Source organism: Gekko japonicus, unplaced genomic scaffold (genome assembly GCF_001447785.1).
Source record: "Gekko japonicus isolate JY-2015 unplaced genomic scaffold, Gekko_japonicus_V1.1 scaffold431, whole genome shotgun sequence".
Lineage (NCBI taxonomy): Eukaryota > Metazoa > Chordata > Lepidosauria > Squamata > Gekkonidae > Gekko > Gekko japonicus.
Window position 1 is genome coordinate 476,034 of NW_015162492.1, and position 18,203 is coordinate 494,236.

At 48.6% G+C, this 18,203-nt stretch overlaps 1 protein-coding gene across 1 annotated transcript in view; it reads right to left on the reverse strand.

Annotated features, from left to right (window-relative positions):
* Positions 1 to 5,516, reverse strand: part of RNF215 (ring finger protein 215) — an 11,453-nt gene extending 5,937 nt beyond the window's left edge. Inside the window, exons 1-4 of the mRNA XM_015406030.1 lie at positions 5,230 to 5,516; positions 1,827 to 1,955; positions 974 to 1,045; positions 782 to 867 (exon numbers count right to left, since the gene is read on the reverse strand). Of these exons, the coding sequence (XP_015261516.1) occupies positions 782 to 867; positions 974 to 1,045; positions 1,827 to 1,955; positions 5,230 to 5,514 (572 nt within the window). The 5' untranslated portion in view covers positions 5,515 to 5,516. The remainder of the gene's footprint in view (positions 1 to 781; positions 868 to 973; positions 1,046 to 1,826; positions 1,956 to 5,229) is intronic.
* Between the last annotated feature and the right edge of the window lie 12,687 nt (positions 5,517 to 18,203).

Here is an 18,203-nt window from a genome sequence, read left to right on the forward strand (position 1 = left end):
CGACAACTAAAATAATCCACATTTAGCCCCGAAGAGGCTTCCTTCCTCCAAGCCAGCTCCCACCCTGTTATAGGGTTGCCAACTGCCTGGAGAAAAATGAGTCTTTAATAGATGCTAAGTGGGATGTTATCTACCAAGTTATATTTTTTTAAAGCCATGAAAAGCTTTGGTTTCCCTTATCCACACATTAAAATGACAGGACATTTTACTATAGACCTGCTGGCAAACTTACTCTGCTCATTCCTGCCCTTTTATTCTGTTGTTCTTGCTTGAAGCCATACTAACCAGCCCAATCCCTCAGCAACCCTCCCTTCTTCCAAACCCTTCCTACTGGCCAGGCTTTCTGACAGTCTCTCTCTTCTTTTTGCTGTTTGTATGGCTCCTGACCCTACAAATGCAGCCTGCTGCCACTCTTCAGCCTCATCCAATGCAAAATATGGCTGTGGAGATGCTGTGCACCAGCAAACGTTCCCTTGTTGGTTTGTGTGTGTGGAATGCTGGCCCCTGGGGTGGGTCCCGCTCACCTAGTTAGCAGACCTACGTAGAGTCATGTGGTGCTATATTCAGTCAAATGAGGCTTTGACTCTCCAAGAGCTGAATGCAGTGTCGTTTTCTAGATTGGGTGCAAGTAAAATAGTGTGTCACAGCCTGACTGCCTGCAGTCAATTCATATTCACCTAAGGCAACCGACAGAGCAAGTATTTACAGGCCTGAAGTAGCAAGTGAAACAGAACTATAGCCCCCGCCCTCTCCCCTGAATGCCCAGCATAGCCAGTCTCACCGCAACAATGCTCCGAGGAGCTTGGTAACATTTTCCGAAGTCTGGATGACGATCACAGGCTTTGAGAGAACCTGGGATACATCCAACTGCAGCAGGAAGGAAAGCAAGAGTCACTGGGGCTGCTGGGACGGCTATTGGCTCTTCCAGACCCCCCCAAATCTCAGCAAGAAGAAGGGGGTGGCAAGCGCTTACCTCTCGGATCGCGTTCTGGTTCAGTGCAAGAATAAGCAGGGCTGAGGCACCCAAGACGAGGGCCCGCTTCATCTGCAGAGGAAGATGCCATGGAGAAAAAGCAAATAACACCCCACTTGGGTTACTAACACCTCCAGAGAAAAAGTATCACAGGTCCTTGCTTGCTTCTGCTAGCGTGCCAGGGCTGCACTGTTTTCACTCTAGTTTCCCCCCAATTTGTAGTGGCCACATGCTAGAACTTCAGAGGATTGTGTCATCCCCCACCCTATCCATACAGCTAGCAGAAGCTGTCTAGCAACCTGATTCTCAGCACATTTACTCCAAAACGTTCACAGGCTTGTAGTCTAACAGTGCAATCCTATACAGAATTATACCCTTCTAAATCCAAGGGTCTAACTCTGTTTAGGATTGTGCTATAAATGATACAGGAGAAGGAAACACACAGCTGGTCAAGTTGCAGAATTCTGCCCATTCTTGGTAGAGCATTTGGGTTACCTTGGCCCAGAGTATGCACCAGCCTGGTCAACAGCACAAACAGTCCCATATTACTTGTCAAAAACATTCTTACCTCCAGCTGCCCAGTCTCATAGAGAAGCTATGTGGTTTTCCTGAAGACGGGGCTGGTTCACACATACAAGTGCAACATTTGATTACTGACAACTGAACATGTGACCTGCCTCCATTGAAAGTCATTGCATTCAGGACAATGAGATACAAAGGCAGTCCTGCTTGTGATCCTGGTTCTGCAATAGGCTATCCCCACATACAGATCATCCTTTCATGGTGCAAGAGACAGATATGCATGTGTAGGATTCCACCTAGAGGGTGAGAGTAGCAAGCGTGGCTAACTTACCTTGTTGACCACAGCCGTGGTGAAAGATTCTTCTCTGCTGCCTCTGGAAATCTCAGTCTGTTCCTCGCCTACTGGGACAACGCCAATCCATCCATCCTCCTCCTCCAACTTGGGGTCAGTGTCACCTACCTGGGAAAAAGGGAAGGCACTCTCACTGAAGTCCAGGCTGACCCAGCATTTGTCACTATGTGAATGAGCTCCAGAGACACTCGGCTCACACATTCCCTCCTCACGTTGTGCACAACAATCTAATTAAATGCTTTCACTGATAAGGCAGCCCCATAGCTTGGAATCCTGCTTTGTAAGCAAGCAAATGAGTTTGAAGTCAGATGTCGTGATGAGCTGTAGGTCGCTGTGAATGTTTTAATCGTTGAGCATTAGGGAGGGAACACGTGAGCCCAAGGATCCCCCATGTTCAGTCAAGTTCCCTGGGTGCTCCTGGGCCAGTCACTCTCTCAGCCTAATCTACCTCACAGCATAGTTGAAAAGACTGAAAAGGGAAGAGAAAACTATGTTCGACTGCCTTGAGTTCTTTAAAGGAAGGGCACAATAAAAATGTGATAGATTCTTCACATCTCAACCAGGCCTTACTGCTTGTAGCCCACAAAAGCTTTTGATCAGCTACCCACCAGCACCCAAAGATACTGAGTGCCACCCTAACTGCAACTGTATCAATAATTCTTTAACCAAGTTTCCCCCCCCCCATGGATTTTCCCCCAATTTTTCCAAAACAAAAACTGGAAATTTTAGTGCTGGAAAAAAATGTTCCTGTTAAATATTTAAGGCCCTAAATGGTCTGGGACCAGCATATCCACAGGACTGCATCTCCTGGTATACCCCTTGAAGAGCATTACACTCTGCAGAGAAGAATCTTCTGGTGATCCCTGTCCTGAAAGACATCTGGCTGCCCTCAACCAGAACCAGGGTTTTTTTGGCCCTGGCGCCAACCTGGTGGAACTCCGTGCCCTGTGGGACTTAGTGCAGTTCTACAGGGCCTGTAAGGCAGAGGTGTTCCACCGGGCCTGTGGTTGAGGACAGCAACGGTTCCCACTGAGCCTGGCTCTTCCCTTCTTTCCTCTCCCCCCACGGGGTAAAAATAAAAATCGGATGCTTAGCGCCATCTGAAATTGAAATTGTTATTGAATTTTATTGTTTTGTTTTTAAACTGACTTGTAAAATGTGTTTACTGAAATGTTGTTCACTGCCCTGAGCCCTGCTTGCAAATCAATCAAAGCAAATCAATCAAATCAATCAGTCAATTCTCCCATTCAGAATGAGTTAATTTTTTTTATAATACAAGGTTTTATTCATTCAAAATGTATACTGTGAAGATTTTTATATAATACAGTCTACCTCAGTGATGCTCAGTGGCTCAGGAGTCACACATGGCTCTCTGACCTGCCACCTGCAGCTCTTTGGAGCCCTGTTCTCTAGTGTGGCACCTGCCCCATATTTCAGGACAATGGGCCAAGGCCATTGCCTGATGGGGCTTGTGGTTGGCAGATGGTTCCCACCTTGAAAAAGGCACTACTGGAAGCCTCTGTGAGGTGCATGCTTTGTGCCAGGGATGTACGTAAATGTGGGTCTCCTGGTTGATGGCAACTGCAAATGTGGCTCTTGACAAGCCACAGAATACCACCAATCTACCTCATTAGATAATGATCATTCCTATGCATACTCCTAGACCAGGTATGTCCAACAAGTAGATCGCGATCTACCAGTGGATCACGGAGGAGTCAGAGGTAGATCACCAGCCCCACTTGGTCTCCTGGTTTGCTGGACAGGTGTTTGGGGTTTTTTGATGATTGTTTGGTGGTAAAAAATGTTCGCAGTTCTTTCTGGATCTTTGTCTCTCTGTTTTGTTTTTGCTTATTTTGCTTACCAGTAAATGACAGAAGGTGCATTATAAATGGGGGTGGGGGCGGTGGAACCCAACTTTAGTGGGTTAAAATCTAATCTGAAACTAATTTGAAACCTTATTTTCATGGTGGTAGATCACCGGCACTTTTGGCCAGAAAAAAACAGAGCACTACCTGTTCGAAGTTGGACATGCCTGCTCTAGACATATACAACATACTTTCAAACACAAATTTATTATTTAAATGAGAGGAATTTGTGTCCACAAATATGCTAGAATATATATTATAATAACCCAGCCATGTACACCTGTGTGCATGCTCGTCCCAAGCCCAGACAACTCAAAGAAACAGTACAAGATCGGAAAACATGGAGAGAGCTGGCCCACAGAATCGCCAAGAGTCAAACACGAATGAATGGCTAACAACAACAACAATATTATGATAATACACTATTAGATTGGGGGGGTGGGGTGGGGGGACAAAACCCTCCACTTTTCCCATGGTTTCAACATTTCCAGAAATTTTACATCTCTAATCTGCTCTGTTTCTCATGACATCAAATACCCGTGGGCACTCTTATGAATAAGTGAGCTGGGAAAGAGGAAGATGTGCCAGGGCAAGAACTGCCAGATCTGGGTCTTTATGGGAAGAGGGACCAGGCTGGCAACCTAACCCCCATGCCCTAGTACCTGTCCCTTGGCTATAGAAGGTGGTGAGAAACTATGTATGTGTGAATTGGGGTGTGTGTGCTGGTTTGAGCCAAAATTCCTTAATTATGAGCAGGCATAGGACTTAAGATGACTTTTTATTGGAAGGGAGGGGTGCCAGTAGTTGCCAGTGCCTTTTTGTTTTGAAAGGAGAAAGGAGGGCATCCCATATCCTAGAAATCCATAAATTAGAGAAATTTTTAAAATCCTGAGAATATGTATTTTATGTTCAGGAAGGAAATACAGATTCTGGGGTAGCCGTTTGAAGGGGGCCCCAGCTCAACACTTGGTAGAATAAGAAAGCTGTGGCTCCAGAGCAGACTTTTTGTTGAGGGAGCACAAGAAGGGGGACATGAACTCCAGCCCACCCAAAATAACAGTTGCTTCTGCCTCTCTGGCATCTTCGCCATTAGCCAACCTGCCAGTCTACCTGCAGAGACAAGAATCTGGAAGCTGACCTATATCATATAGCATCATCACCTGCCTCCTGCATGAGACCCAAGCATCCCTTAAAGTGTGGCTTCCTGGTGGGGTTTTTTTTTGTTGAAATTACGTTGAATGCCAATTTTGGCTGCGAAGTGGGGTTAATAATGATGAATGGATTATGTCCCGTTTAAATGGACGTAGATCAGGGGCGTTCCACATGCCGAGATAGGCCGGGTATTGTCGGTGGGCAAACAGGGGCCGTTGTCCCCACAGCTGCACATATCACCGCCTTCGATTTGGGTTGCGGGAAGAGAGGGAGGTCTAGATTTCGGGGCAGTCACTCGATCCCCGTGAGGGGCCACGGAGAACCCCTCCCTACCCCCCGGGAAGGCCGCCTCGAGGCCCGCTCACCAGCACCAGGCTGCCCCGGATCTCCTCCTGCTCGTCCTCCTCCTCCTCGCCGGCGTTTTGCTGCGACTTCTCCCGCTCCAGGCCGGGCCTGCCCAGCAGCGCGCCCTGCAGGGTGTAACTCTCCTCGGCCTCAGTCAGCTCCTCGGCCGGCGGTGGCAGCAAAAGCACCTCCACCTGGGCCTGGCCCGCGGCCCCCGAGCCCTGCCCGGCCGCTACCAGCAGGCCCCCCAAATGGCCCAGTAGGCAGGAGAGCAGCACCGACGCCGCTTCCGCAGCCGCCATCATGGCCAGCCAGCCAGCCTGGCCCGCCTCCTTCGCATCCTGCGGCGACTGAGGAGAATTCTACCTCCCGCCGCCAGAAAGGAAGTGCCGACCCGTCGTCGGATGGGGGGAGGAGGGGGCGCTTTTTTTGGGGGGGGGGGAAGGCGGGGCCCCCGGGTTCGAGAACTGTGCCTTGAATCAGGACGGATTTTAGAAATCCTAGTGGGGGGCCCGGGGCACGAACTGGTAACCAGGTGGAAAGCCGTTCGCTTCTCTAGAGTCCACTACATCTCTTTCCACGGCTTTCCGGAGAGGCCTCTCTTGCCCATTCTCATATACAGGCGGCGGACCACATTGGAGTTCCGTACTAGTGTGTGTGTACCTCAGGGATTTGCAAAGGACTGAAAGAGATTAATTCCCTTGATTGTATGAAGAAGAAAGCAAACATGGGTAGGAGAGCTGCAGGGAAGAATGAGCGAGACTTGTTGGTTTTCCCCAGGCCAAACTAGGAGGCAGCCCAGCTGAACAGAAAGTAGTGTGTGTGTTACGTCGGCGCTTAACAAGAGTCGGAGAGTGATTCAGCAAGAATTGCGGTTTATTCTTCAGCTTAGTTACGATCGCCAGCCAGGTCCATCATTCGAACCACTCGAGCCAAAAGGACAAGCACTGGCTCCTCTGTATTTAAACATTCCCGGCTAGTGTAGCCACACCCCCTGTACAAATAACAACCTATGAGGTTGAAGCAATAACGTCCAATCACAAGCGGTCCCGCTTTACAGCGTGATTGGTAGACACTGTCTGGGCTAGGGCTCCTATTGGTTACATTAGGATCCTAGCCCAGGATGAAGCTCAACATGGCATCTCAATCAGGCCTCTGGGACCTCAGAGTCAGGAGCACTTCCATCACTAGCAATGGGTCTTTGAGTAGGGGTCTGCCCTGGCTCGCGGACAGTACTTGGGCCCTCGGGCACATCAGAACTCACCTCCGGAAGAGGTTGTGGAAGGTCCTCGGAATCAGGTAGCTCGGCAGGTTGCGAGGTGGGGCGGCCAGTCGCCCACCGCTGCCTCAACTGGTCCACATGTCGCCTCCATTTGCGCCCGTCCGCAAGCTGGACTACATACATGCGGGAACCCACTACCTCAGTTACAGTGGCTGGAAGCCACGAATGTCCCCCAGCATAGTTCTTGGCGAACACAGTATCTCCGCACTCGTATGTGCGGACCTTATTGGGAACACTCTGCTGCTGGGGCCTCAAGTCGTTGAGGTCTGGATGCAGCCTATCCAGCAAAGACGCTAGGCGTCGCCCCATCAATAGTTCGGCCGGGCTGCGGCCTGTGGCAGAGCACGGCGTTACGTGTTGCCGTAGAAGGAATGACGCTAGTTTCACTCCCCAATCCCCGGATGTTAGCTTGGCAAGCGCATCCTTGGTCGTGCGGACCATTCGCTCTGCCTGCCCGTTCGATGCTGGGTGGAACGGGGCAGACGTAATTTGCCTGATGCCATTGTTAGCCAGGAATTGAGCAAACTCTTGCGACACGAACTGAGCGCCGTTATCGCTTACCAGGACATCAGGCAACCCATGCGTGGCAATTAAGCGGCGCAACACATTTATAACAGCAGTGGAAGTGGTGGTAGACATTGGCGCCACTTCCAACCATTTCGAAAAAGAGTCCACCACAATCAAAAACATTTGACCCTGTACTGGGCCCGCCAAATCTATGTGCAGCCTCGACCAAGGCTTTCCCGCCGATTCCCATTTCTGTGGGAAGGCGGTTGGCGGTTCGGGTCTCGCCTGCTGGCATGGCGTACACCCCCGTACCCACTCTTCAATGTCAGCATCCATCCCAGGCCACCATACATATCCCCGGGCCAGAGCCTTCATATGCACCATGCCGGGATGGCCCTCGTGTAGTGATTTCAGCACTTTTTCGCGCCAGCGTTGCGGTACAATCACTCTGTTCCCCCACAGCAAACAGCCCTTTGATACCGACATTTCGCTTTCCCGCGTTTTGTACGGTTTGAACTCCGGCTCCAACGTTCCTGCCGGCCACCCCCTCCACACCCAGTTAATAACACGACTGAGCACAGAGTCTTTTGCTGTCGCAGCAGCAATGTCCTTAGCAGACACAGGTGCCTCCGGCAGTTCCTCGATAGCTAGAATGGAGCAAGTAGGAGCAGGGTCCAAGTCCTGGCCGGGCAGAGGGCAGCGGCTGAGCGCATCAGCGTGTCCAATGGCCTTACCCGGCCTGTGCTCCAGGTCGAACTCGTAGGCTGAGAGGAACAAAGCCCACCGCAACATGCGTGCGGACATAACATCAGGGAGTTGCCGGTCCTGGGCAAAAATCCCTAGCAGGGGCTTGTGGTCTGTCACCAGTATGAATCTCCGTCCAAACAAAAAGTCATGAAACTTCTTAACAGCGGAAACTAGCGCCAAAGCCTCTTTGTCAATCTGCGCGTAGTTTCTTTCCGCTGCTGTTAGCGACTTGGAATAAAAGGCGATAGGGGCTTCCCGCCCGTCGGGCATTACGTGGCTCAGCACAGCTCCCACCCCAAATGGGGACGCATCAGCAGCTAACACAAGCAGTTTGTCCTCATCATAATGTGTTAACACTGCATCAGACGACAACAATTTTTTCACCCCATCGAATGCCCGCTCATGCTCTGGACCCCACCTCCATTTTGTGTCTTTATGCAGCAGGTTGTGCAATGGGGCCGCAATCGACGCCTTGTGGGGCAAGAAGGCGTGATAAAAATTAAGGAGTCCTAGGAAGGACTGTAACTCCTTCTTCCCTTGTGGCCGTGGGGCATTCTGGATTGCGGAGACCTTATCGTTAGTAGGATGGACCCCAAACTCATCCACCCGGAACCCCAAGAACTCCACACTCGGGACTCCCACCAGGCACTTCGACTTTTTTACCTTCAGGCCCGCATCAGAAAAACGTTTGAGCACCTCCCGCACTCGGCACAGCAGCTCGTCATCAGATTTGCCCGCTATTAAGACATCGTCAAAATAGGGCACCGTGCCCGGCACCCCCCTCAACAACCCCTCCATGAGGCTCTGAAAAATCCCCGGCGCAACATTCACTCCGAATTGGAGTCGATTTACTCTAAACGCCCCCCTATGCGTTACGATGGTCTGGGCGTCAGCCGCCTCTTTGGTCACGGGGAGTTGTTGGTACGCTTGGGCCAGGTCGAGTTTGGCGAATACCTTCCCTCCTCCCAGTGATGCCAGTACGTGGCTAATGACTGGTACAGGGTACGAATGCTGCTGCAAGGCTTTGTTAATCGTGCACTTGTAGTCAGCGCAAATTCGTATTGACCCATCGGGTTTAATTGGAGTAACAATGGGGGTTTCCCATTTACTACAAGGAACTGGTTCCAACACCCCTTGTTCAAGTAGCTTATCGAGTTCAGCCTCGATCTTTGCCTTGAACGGAATGGGCACTTTCCTGTATTTTAGGCGTATAGGGCGTATAGCAGGATCCAACTCAAAAGACACTGGGGGACCATTATACTTTCCCAATCCGCCCCCAAACACTTCAGGAAATTCAGCATATAATACAGCCCATTTATTTTCCACAACGTTATTAACTCCCACAACAGCAATACCCAGAGGCTCAAACCAGTCCAACCCGAGCAGGTTGGTACGGTTTCCCTCAGCGATCAAACATGAAAGCACAGCACCTTTCCCTTTGAAATTAACTGTAAACGTATCCCTCCCCGCCAGAGGGATTCGATTTCCCTGAAAATCGGACAATCGGATGTCCGCAGCTCGCAACCTCCGCCGACTTCGTGTTGGGAACAGCTTGTGCCACGTCTGCGTAGACAAAACGGTTACCGCCGACCCGGAATCCACTTCCATCTCACACGGTGCGCCGTCGAGATGGAGAACGACGTGGATCTTTTGTCGGCTCTCGGTGCTTAGGACGGTGGCTGTGGCTTCTGACGACAGGCTCCCTGTCATCTGGCGGGTGTCTTCTTTCGGTGCGGCTCGGGGACGTTGGTGCCGGCGGGGAGATGAAGCTGGTGAAGACTTGTTTGCGGCTCTGCATACCCGGGCAACATGCCCCCGCTTTCCGCACTTCCGGCAGTCGAGGTCTCTCGCCCAGCAACGCTCGCGCCGATGTTTCCCGCCGCAACCGTCGCATGCTGTACACTCGGCAGGTTTCCGTTGGGTCCGCTTGGACGTTCCCGCCTTCACTTTGCAGACGTCATCATCGGAGTCGCTGCTTGCGTCGTTAGCCCTCTGCTGGTGGACGCGTTGATCAGCTGTGGCGACCCGTTGTCTCACTTCCCTGGTTGACCTGTCAGCAGCTTCCGCGGCGACAGCCTCGGCATAGGCGATGGCCCACGTTAGTGTAGTTCTTGCGAACAAGCGTTGCTGCAGTCGCTCGTCTCTCAGACCACAAACGAGGCGATCTCGGAGGGCCTCCTCCACATTCGCGAAGTTGCAAGGCCGTGCTGCCTTGCGAAGAGCTGCAACGTACTCAGCTATGGACTCATTTGCGTTCTGGCCCCGCTTGTAAAAAGCGTGCCTGCAGGCGATTTCCGACGGCTGTGGAGAGAAATGTGATTTCAGCTTGTCTGTCAAGCTTTCAAAGGATACGGTTTTGAGGTCATCTGGTGCCACCAGTGACCGGGCGATGTCAAAAACGCTCTTTCCACACGAGCTGAGTAGAGTCGCCCTCTTCTTCTCCTCCGTCGTGATATCATTCGCCTCCAGATGGAACTCAAACCTCGTGAGGTAAGAGTCCCAGTCTTCAGTAGTCGGGTCGAAGCATTCGAACTTCTGGCTGCTCGCGGCCATCGTTATGCGCACAGGCGGAGCCACCAGAGCGGGTGGAACCTGCGGCTGGCCGGCCTCGGCGATCTCCTCGTTGTCCGACATGGGGTCCGTTCTAGCGGGGCTGCCTACCCGCACTAGTATCCCACCCTCGTCGCCAATTGTTACGTCGGCGCTTAACAAGAGTCGGAGAGTGATTCAGCAAGAATTGCGGTTTATTCTTCAGCTTAGTTACGATCGCCAGCCAGGTCCATCATTCGAACCACTCGAGCCAAAAGGACAAGCACTGGCTGCTCTGTATTTAAACATTCCCGGCTAGTGTAGCCACACCCCCTGTACAAATAACAACCTATGAGGTTGAAGCAATAACGTCCAATCACAAGCGGTCCCGCTTTACAGCGTGATTGGTAGACACTGTCTGGGCTAGGGCTCCTATTGGTTACATTAGGATCCTAGCCCAGGATGAAGCTTAACATGGCATCACAATCAGACGATTCACACACCAGTATTTACATTCACATAGCAGTTATATACATCTCAATACATAACAGTGTGTACAGAGAAGAAACGGAATTGTGGGGGCTAGAGAACTGGGGAAAGCCTTGTAGAGTCGAGTGATAGACAGGAGTCTTCTGACACTTTAGAGACAATACAAACAATTATTTCTGCATCAGTTTTTGTGGACTATACAGCTCAAGGGCTTAGAGTGGAGAGAGCTGGAAATATAAAGCAAATGGCGCTATGGTTTTTTGAGTAACCAGATTGTTCTTTATATCACACAAAGCTATTTGAGTAGAAGGCAATGGTCTAATAAAAGTAAAATACTTCTTTCACTGAGCCAACTCCTTAGAACTGAAGTTTGCTTTATTGACTTTCCTAGTGTTGAGTACCTTCCGTCTGTTAAAAATGGAATGAGAATTTTGCTAATTTGCTAATCCATTAATACCTGATGCTTTTCAAACTATGAACCCTTTTGTAATTTAGTAGCAGAACAGCTCCTCTACCCAACTCCGAGCTTATGATAGATCCAAGTAATTTAAATAACCTAAATAACTCTGTGTTTGCACCCCTTCTTGTTGAGAATAGCTGTGACCCACAATCTACTTCGGGCACCTCAGATAATTCAGCTGCTGCAACTTGCTCACATTCAGTTCAGGAGCTCCATATAAGGAAGAGCAGAGGAATATTCTGTCTACTTCGGAACATCTTAAAAATTCTCTTCATTAATTACGATCTACTACTGACCCTCTGAAACTTTTCTTTCAAAAAGGGCACAATGCCAGTGATCAAAGACCAACGGTGAGGAAAGCACAGGAAACCATTGATGGTACTCGCTCCACCAGTACAGAGAATGGAATAACTCAACAGCGCAAATAGCCGGCATGACAAGGCCAGGCGATTCATCTGACCAACTGATCCATCTTATCTCAGAAAGTTTAGATCTGTTACCACACAACACTTTGAGAATGCTGGAAGCTGAAACTTGTCTTATGCAGGCCGAAGAGTGCCTGATGGATGCTAATTTGGACCATACAGATAATCAAATAAGAGATGGAACACCTAATGTATCTGCCTTTGGTATAGAACGGCTCTCTGATGTACCTGAGCATGGTGATCTTGCAATTATAGATAGTTCTTAAACTTGCCTGAGTGGAACCAATGATACTTATCATGCAGACTCTTTAGCTCAAACTCATCCTGCAGATAAAAATAATAACAGTGTCAATGCCTTTTCTGACCTTCTTAGGCCGCTGAGGTGGACTGGCTTATAAGAGACCACAGTGCCACTACGTTAAAAATCTTGTCCTGAAATATTGCTGGATGGAAGAGAAAAGTGGGTGATTGTGATTTTATGGCCTTTTTGAATAACTTTGGCATCATTGTACTCCAAGAAACCTGGCTGGGAACTAATATACATCCAGAAATATATTCTTTCTCTATCACAGCCGCTGCTACTGGGTACATGGACCATCTCAGAGCAGGTTTATGCTGTTTAATATCTGTGTTATTAAACCCTAACCTGTTGCCATTCTGCCCCTTTTTGGTTCAGGAAATTCTATTTAATTTTTTTTTTGCTCTGAATTGTATGCAGTAGATGCTTTGTTGCACAGAGGCAGTTAACAGTTAATTGTAAGAACTGTCTATTTGTACTTTCTGCTTCCTGTTTTTACCTAATGGATTAAAATTGGTTGAAGGAGAGGAAGTTTAAATAACTTGACAGTCTTCGCAATAGAGGAAAGAAAACAGTGGGGTCCCACAAAGATTGGTATTGAGACCGGTCCTATTTGATTTATTCATAAATAATCTGGAATTGGGGGGTGAGCAGCATAGTGGCCAAGGTTGGATATCGTACCAGATTATTCAGGATGATGAAAATCAAGGTGGATTGTGAAGAGTTCCCAGTGGATCTAAATTGGATGAGTGGGCAACAACCTGGCAGATGAAGTTCAGGTAAATGCAAGGAGATGCACACTGGAGCAGAAAGTCCTGACTTTAAATATACATTGTGGAGACTTAGAGACTGAATGGAAAAGCTAGCAGGTTTCAACTCATTATTTTGAAAAACTGGAAGGCTCCAGCCTAACTCCTGAAAGGGCCTTAGTGTGACACCACCTGTAGGTGGACCTTTGACTTGAGCAAACTTGATCTGGAAGATGGTCGTAGACAGAATTAACCCATCGTAGTCTGGCAAGCACATGCCCAAGCAGGATCCTTGCCTTTCACATAGTTCCTGTCTTTCTCACAAAAGAAAATCAGCACCATACACTTAAGAGATATGCCGAGAAATTAAAATTTCCTTTTTTTACTTCAGTGGTTCTCAAACAATGATCATTCTTGATCCCAGCTTGGCAGGGAGACTTGAGAACTCTCGAGCTCGCATCAGGAATGACAGTTCTTAATAAAAATCGTATGCTCTGTAAGCAAAAGCCTTGAGTGAGTCTTCTCTCTCCCAGATTGATATCAGAGAAAGGGGTGTGTGTGTTTCATGCTGGGTTTTAGCAAACTCGCCTAACTGAACTCAGCTCCCTTCCAAATCTGTGTTACTTTCTGTGTCTCCCTATCCCAATTCCACTGAGTCAGTGTCTACAGTCCATGCCTAGAGTGTCTCACATGCAGTGTTGCATATCCTGCAGTTATGTATCTGTGGGCTGAGAAGCATGAATATTAAATATTATTGTTATGTCCGCTGACCGCCACTAGGTGACAGTGGTTTGCAACCAGAGCTTGGCTCCTAGGAACAATAGGGACTAGGATCCTGAGCCTCCCAGTTAGCACCTATAGGAACTGTGGCGGGAAGGTCAAACCCTCCAATGGGACTTTTTTTCTTCTTAATTTTTTTAAATGTTTATTAAGAGGAAGTATAACATATCAAGACATATAATTACTGCAAAACAGTTTACAAATGTCCTGAGAATCCACCATTACAAACCAACCAGTTAGTCATCAGGGACTGTATATAGTTGGCCGTGCCGGACATTTGTTGTTGTGTTGTGTACAGTAAACTATGAGCTGACAATCACTGAGCGTCTGTCGTTTCTACGCATCGAACTCAGTCTGCAACGATTATTTCCATATGTACTAGCTCCTTCCTCCCCTCGTGTCACCCCACTCTCTCACCTGGCGATAGGACCCACTTGGCTTTACTAAGTACTGATCAATAGGGCAGCAAATAAGTAGTTCCTTTCTGTAGATGCTACTTGATTGAGAGAGACGGTGAGAAGGAAAAGAGCCTGCTCATCTGCCAACAGCAGATCACTCCCGGAACTCTAGCGCTCACAATCCCACATGGGAGCCACGCACAACTCAGGAAAACAGTAGTCTAGCAATGCAGTCCTAAACAAGTTGTGCAAGATCGGAACAGATGTTTGCTTTCAGCTTTGTAAACAACCCATTATTAACACTGTACAGTCCTCAGTCACTCTTGCTTTCAGGCCTAAGAGGAGCACATGGGTGTAACCTCTCATACCACAAGAGTGTCAGGGTGAGGCTCTATGGTAGCGAGTGAAGTTCAGTCCCTGGCATCTCCAGATTAAAGCTCTTAAGTGGAGAAAGTATCTGCCTGAGGTATAAGAGAGGTACTGCCCATCAGAACAGGTAATACTGAACTAGATGGCCCAAAGGCTTCGTATAAAGCAGCTTTATGTGTTCATAATGGCTACTTCTACAGCTTGGTTTATTGTGACATAGGCTTTCATAAGGCACAGATTATATGAGATGTTTGAAAAATATGGCCAGTATATCTCTATACAGGATTGGGTGCCTTGCTGAGTAAACCAAATAAACATTATTGTTGTTGTTGTCCAGTCGCACAGTCGAGTCCGACTCTTTGTGACCCCATGGACCAGACCACGCCAGGCCTTCCTGTCTTCCGCCGTCCTCTGAAGTTGGCTCAACTTCATGTTCGTTGCATCTATGACACTGTCTAACCATCTCATCCTTTGCCGTCCCCGTCTTCTTTGACCTTTCCAGCATCAGGGTCTTCTCCAGTGAGTGCTCCCTTCTCATTTGGTGGCCAAAGTATTTGAGCTTCAGTTTCATTATCTGGCCTTCCAGGGAACAGTCAGGGTTGATAAACATTATTAGAGGTCTAAAAATAACACACCGGCCTGACCAGTGTTGTTAAATGCAATGACTTGGGCTGTGATCATACACACAATTAGACCCGACATAGGTGCGAATGCTGGGCAGATTTAAAAGGGAGCGATCAGACAACATCTGGGAAGCGTCCTGCAGCCGTCAGCAGCCCGTTCTGCTCCACCGCAGAAGCAGAGTTTTAAAAAAGACCAGGGAAAAGCCGGTAGTAAACGGGTTGCAACGGACCACAAACAGACTTTCCCCTGTCTGATCGCTCCAGCGCACTCTCATGCTGTCGGGATGTTCTGATCAGGCCATCCCGACTCCATGCCGTTGTTCCCCCACCCCCCTTCACAGTATGCCCATCATCGCAAACTCCATAGGAAGCCCTCAGTGCAGAGGTGCGGTTCATCGATTCCTCAGTTAAGCGCATGGGAAACAAACAGCACAAAAAAAGAAACCCGACTCACCCGCAGTTGCGTCTGATCACACACTGACGAGCTGCACCTGCAGCTTCAAAGGGAGGTGTGATCTCGCAACTGAGGGTCAAATTCCTCTGGAGGAAATAGCCTTGCTCCCCCCCCCCCACCATTTTATCTGGCGTGTGTGACCACACCCTTAGTATACCTAGTATTTATGTAGTGTTTTAGGATAGTCAAAGTGCTTCCCATCCATCCTGTCAGTAATCCTCGTAACAACTCGGTTTTGAAGGTCAGTATTATCAGATGGGGAGCTGCGGTGGCTCAAGTGGTTAAGACGCTGAACTGCAGGCTGTGGAAGGTCGGTAGTTCAGCGGTTCAAGACCCGGGTGCCGCAAGACGGAGTGAGCTCCCGTCTCTAGTTCCAGCTCCTGCCAACCTAGCAGTTCGAAAGCAAGAAATTGCAAGTAGATAAATAGGTACCACTTTGGTGGGAAGGTAACAGCGTTCTGTGCGCCTTGGTGTTTAGTCATGCCGGCCACATGACCACGGAAACGTCTTCGGACAGCGCTGGCTCTTCGGCTTTGAAACGGAGATGAGCACCGCAACCCTAGAGTCGGATTTGACTGGCTTTCGAGCAAGGGAACCTTTCTTCCTTTTTATTATCAGATGGCCCAGGCTAGCCTGATCTTGTCAGACCTCAGAAGCTGAGCAGGGTCATCCCTGATCAGTACTTGGATGGGAGACCACAAAAGAAGTCCAGGATTGCCACACAGAAGCCGGCAATGGTAAACCACCTGGGTTTGTCTCTTGCATTAAAAACCTTATGGGGTCTCCATAGGTTAGGTGCAACTTGACGGCACTTTCCACCACCATCATCAGATGAGAAGTAGAGGCTTGCCTTACGCCACACATACACATAAAACTGACTTGCACAGAGTCTGGCCATTGGTCTATCAGTGTCAGTCAGCTTTGGCAGTGGCCCTCCAGGGCCTCAGGCAGAGGCCTTTCACATCACCTGATACCTGATCCTTGTAACTGGAGATGCCAGGGACTGAACCGGGGACCTCCTGCATACAGAGCAGGTGTTCTACCACTGAGCCATGGTTCTACCCTGAGTGCATCCATGGCAGAAGTTAACTTTGAACTGAAGACTTCTTGGCACACATATACACCACCTCCTTGTAAGTTGCAGAGTGTGTGTTAAAGGTGAACTCAGCATAATCACTGTGCAGTGAATTTTGAGAAGGGTGGGAAAGGGATGGAACTTGGATCAGAAAACCAGAGATTGGGGTAGGGCAGTTGGGTAGATGAATTATTTTAATCGGTGTTGGCAACTGTGGAGAGAAGGGGTGTAGAGAGCTGTCTAAAGCTGTCGCAGATCATCAGATAAAGGAGGGACCGTGCAGCTGCAGGCAGGGTCGTAAAACATCAGTTGCCTGTGGTTCCTACAGGAACTGATCATGCTGATCTTAACTAGAGAAAGAGAGAAGCTCCATCTTCATAGGTCTCCATCCCATTGACTAGAAAGCTGCAGACCTGAGAGATCTAATGCTATCTCAGGAATGGTCTCAGGAGCCACTTTCCATTCCCCCGTCTGAACTGCAGGCTGTGGAAGGTCGGTAGTTCAGCAGTTCGAGACCGAGCTGCCGCATGACGGAGTGAGCTCCCGTCTCTAGTTCCAGCTCCTGCCAACCTCTAGCAGTTCAAAAGCGAGAAATTGCAAGTAGATAAATAGGTACCACTTCGGTGGGAAGGTAAACAGCCTTGGTGTTTAGTCATGCCGGCCACATGACCACAGAAACGTCTTTGGACAGCGCTGGCTCTTCGGCTTTGAAACGGAGATGAGCACTGCAACCCTAGAGTCGAATTCGACTGGCTTTCGAGCAAGGGAACCTTTACCTTTTTACCTTTACCTCACAAGGTTTGTTGTCGGGAAAAACTCTTGCTTATTACACAACTAATTAGGGAAATTATGGCTAAATGTTGGGGATGTGGAAGGAGAGTCTTTTCTGCTCTCCTATCTGACTGCTGTTTCACATCTGTGGAGAGCTTTTGTTGCCTCTGTCAGATCTACACCTCCAATCTATGAATATTCTTTTTAGTCCTTTCACATAGAAGTTAAATAACAAAGGAGGAGGGGAATGCTGTAAGGCAATTCCCATGTGTCACAGCAGTTGTTCATCAGCACCATCTTCTGGGATCTGTCCAAAACCACTACATAGTGTCTTCAACTTCCACTCAACTTGGCAACCTAGAAGATACTATCATTCTTGACATCAAAGGCCATGGAGAGGTTCAGCTGAATCAATAATGTCACATTCCTGTCTATTTGTAAGCACAAGACCGTTTCACTATCTCACTTTCCCCAAACCCTGATACGATCTTTCAGGAACAGTCACAGCAGAGTCAGGGAAGATATCTAGACCATGATGTTGTGCAGAAACCCCCAGAAGAACAACTGAAGTTTGGCAGGTAAGGTGGAGCAAGAGGAAGGAACTTGAGAGAGAGTGCAGTGGCATGGCTAAATGTGAACCAGAAGACCCTCTGGCCCAAATATTCCTCAGTCCTCCAGAATATGCTTAGGCAATGCCACTTCCTCTCATTGGTCAGACCTGCACAATGGGAGCAATAAAACTCAACTACCTTTACAGACTTGTTATGAAGATTAGTGAGCCCTCTGGATGCTTAAAAAGCAATACATGAATTAATAATAATAATAATAATAATAATAATAATAATAATAATAATAATACACTTCTGATTTCTGCAGCATAGGCTGACTTGAGTTGACACAGAGCATATGAGGTTCTCTGCACAGGGAGGTGATGATCAAGGTAGTTAATCTATTCTGTGTAGTGGTTAAGTGCGCGGGCTCTAATCTGGGAGAACTGGGTTTGAGTCCCCACTCCTCCACTTGCAGCTGCTGGATGAC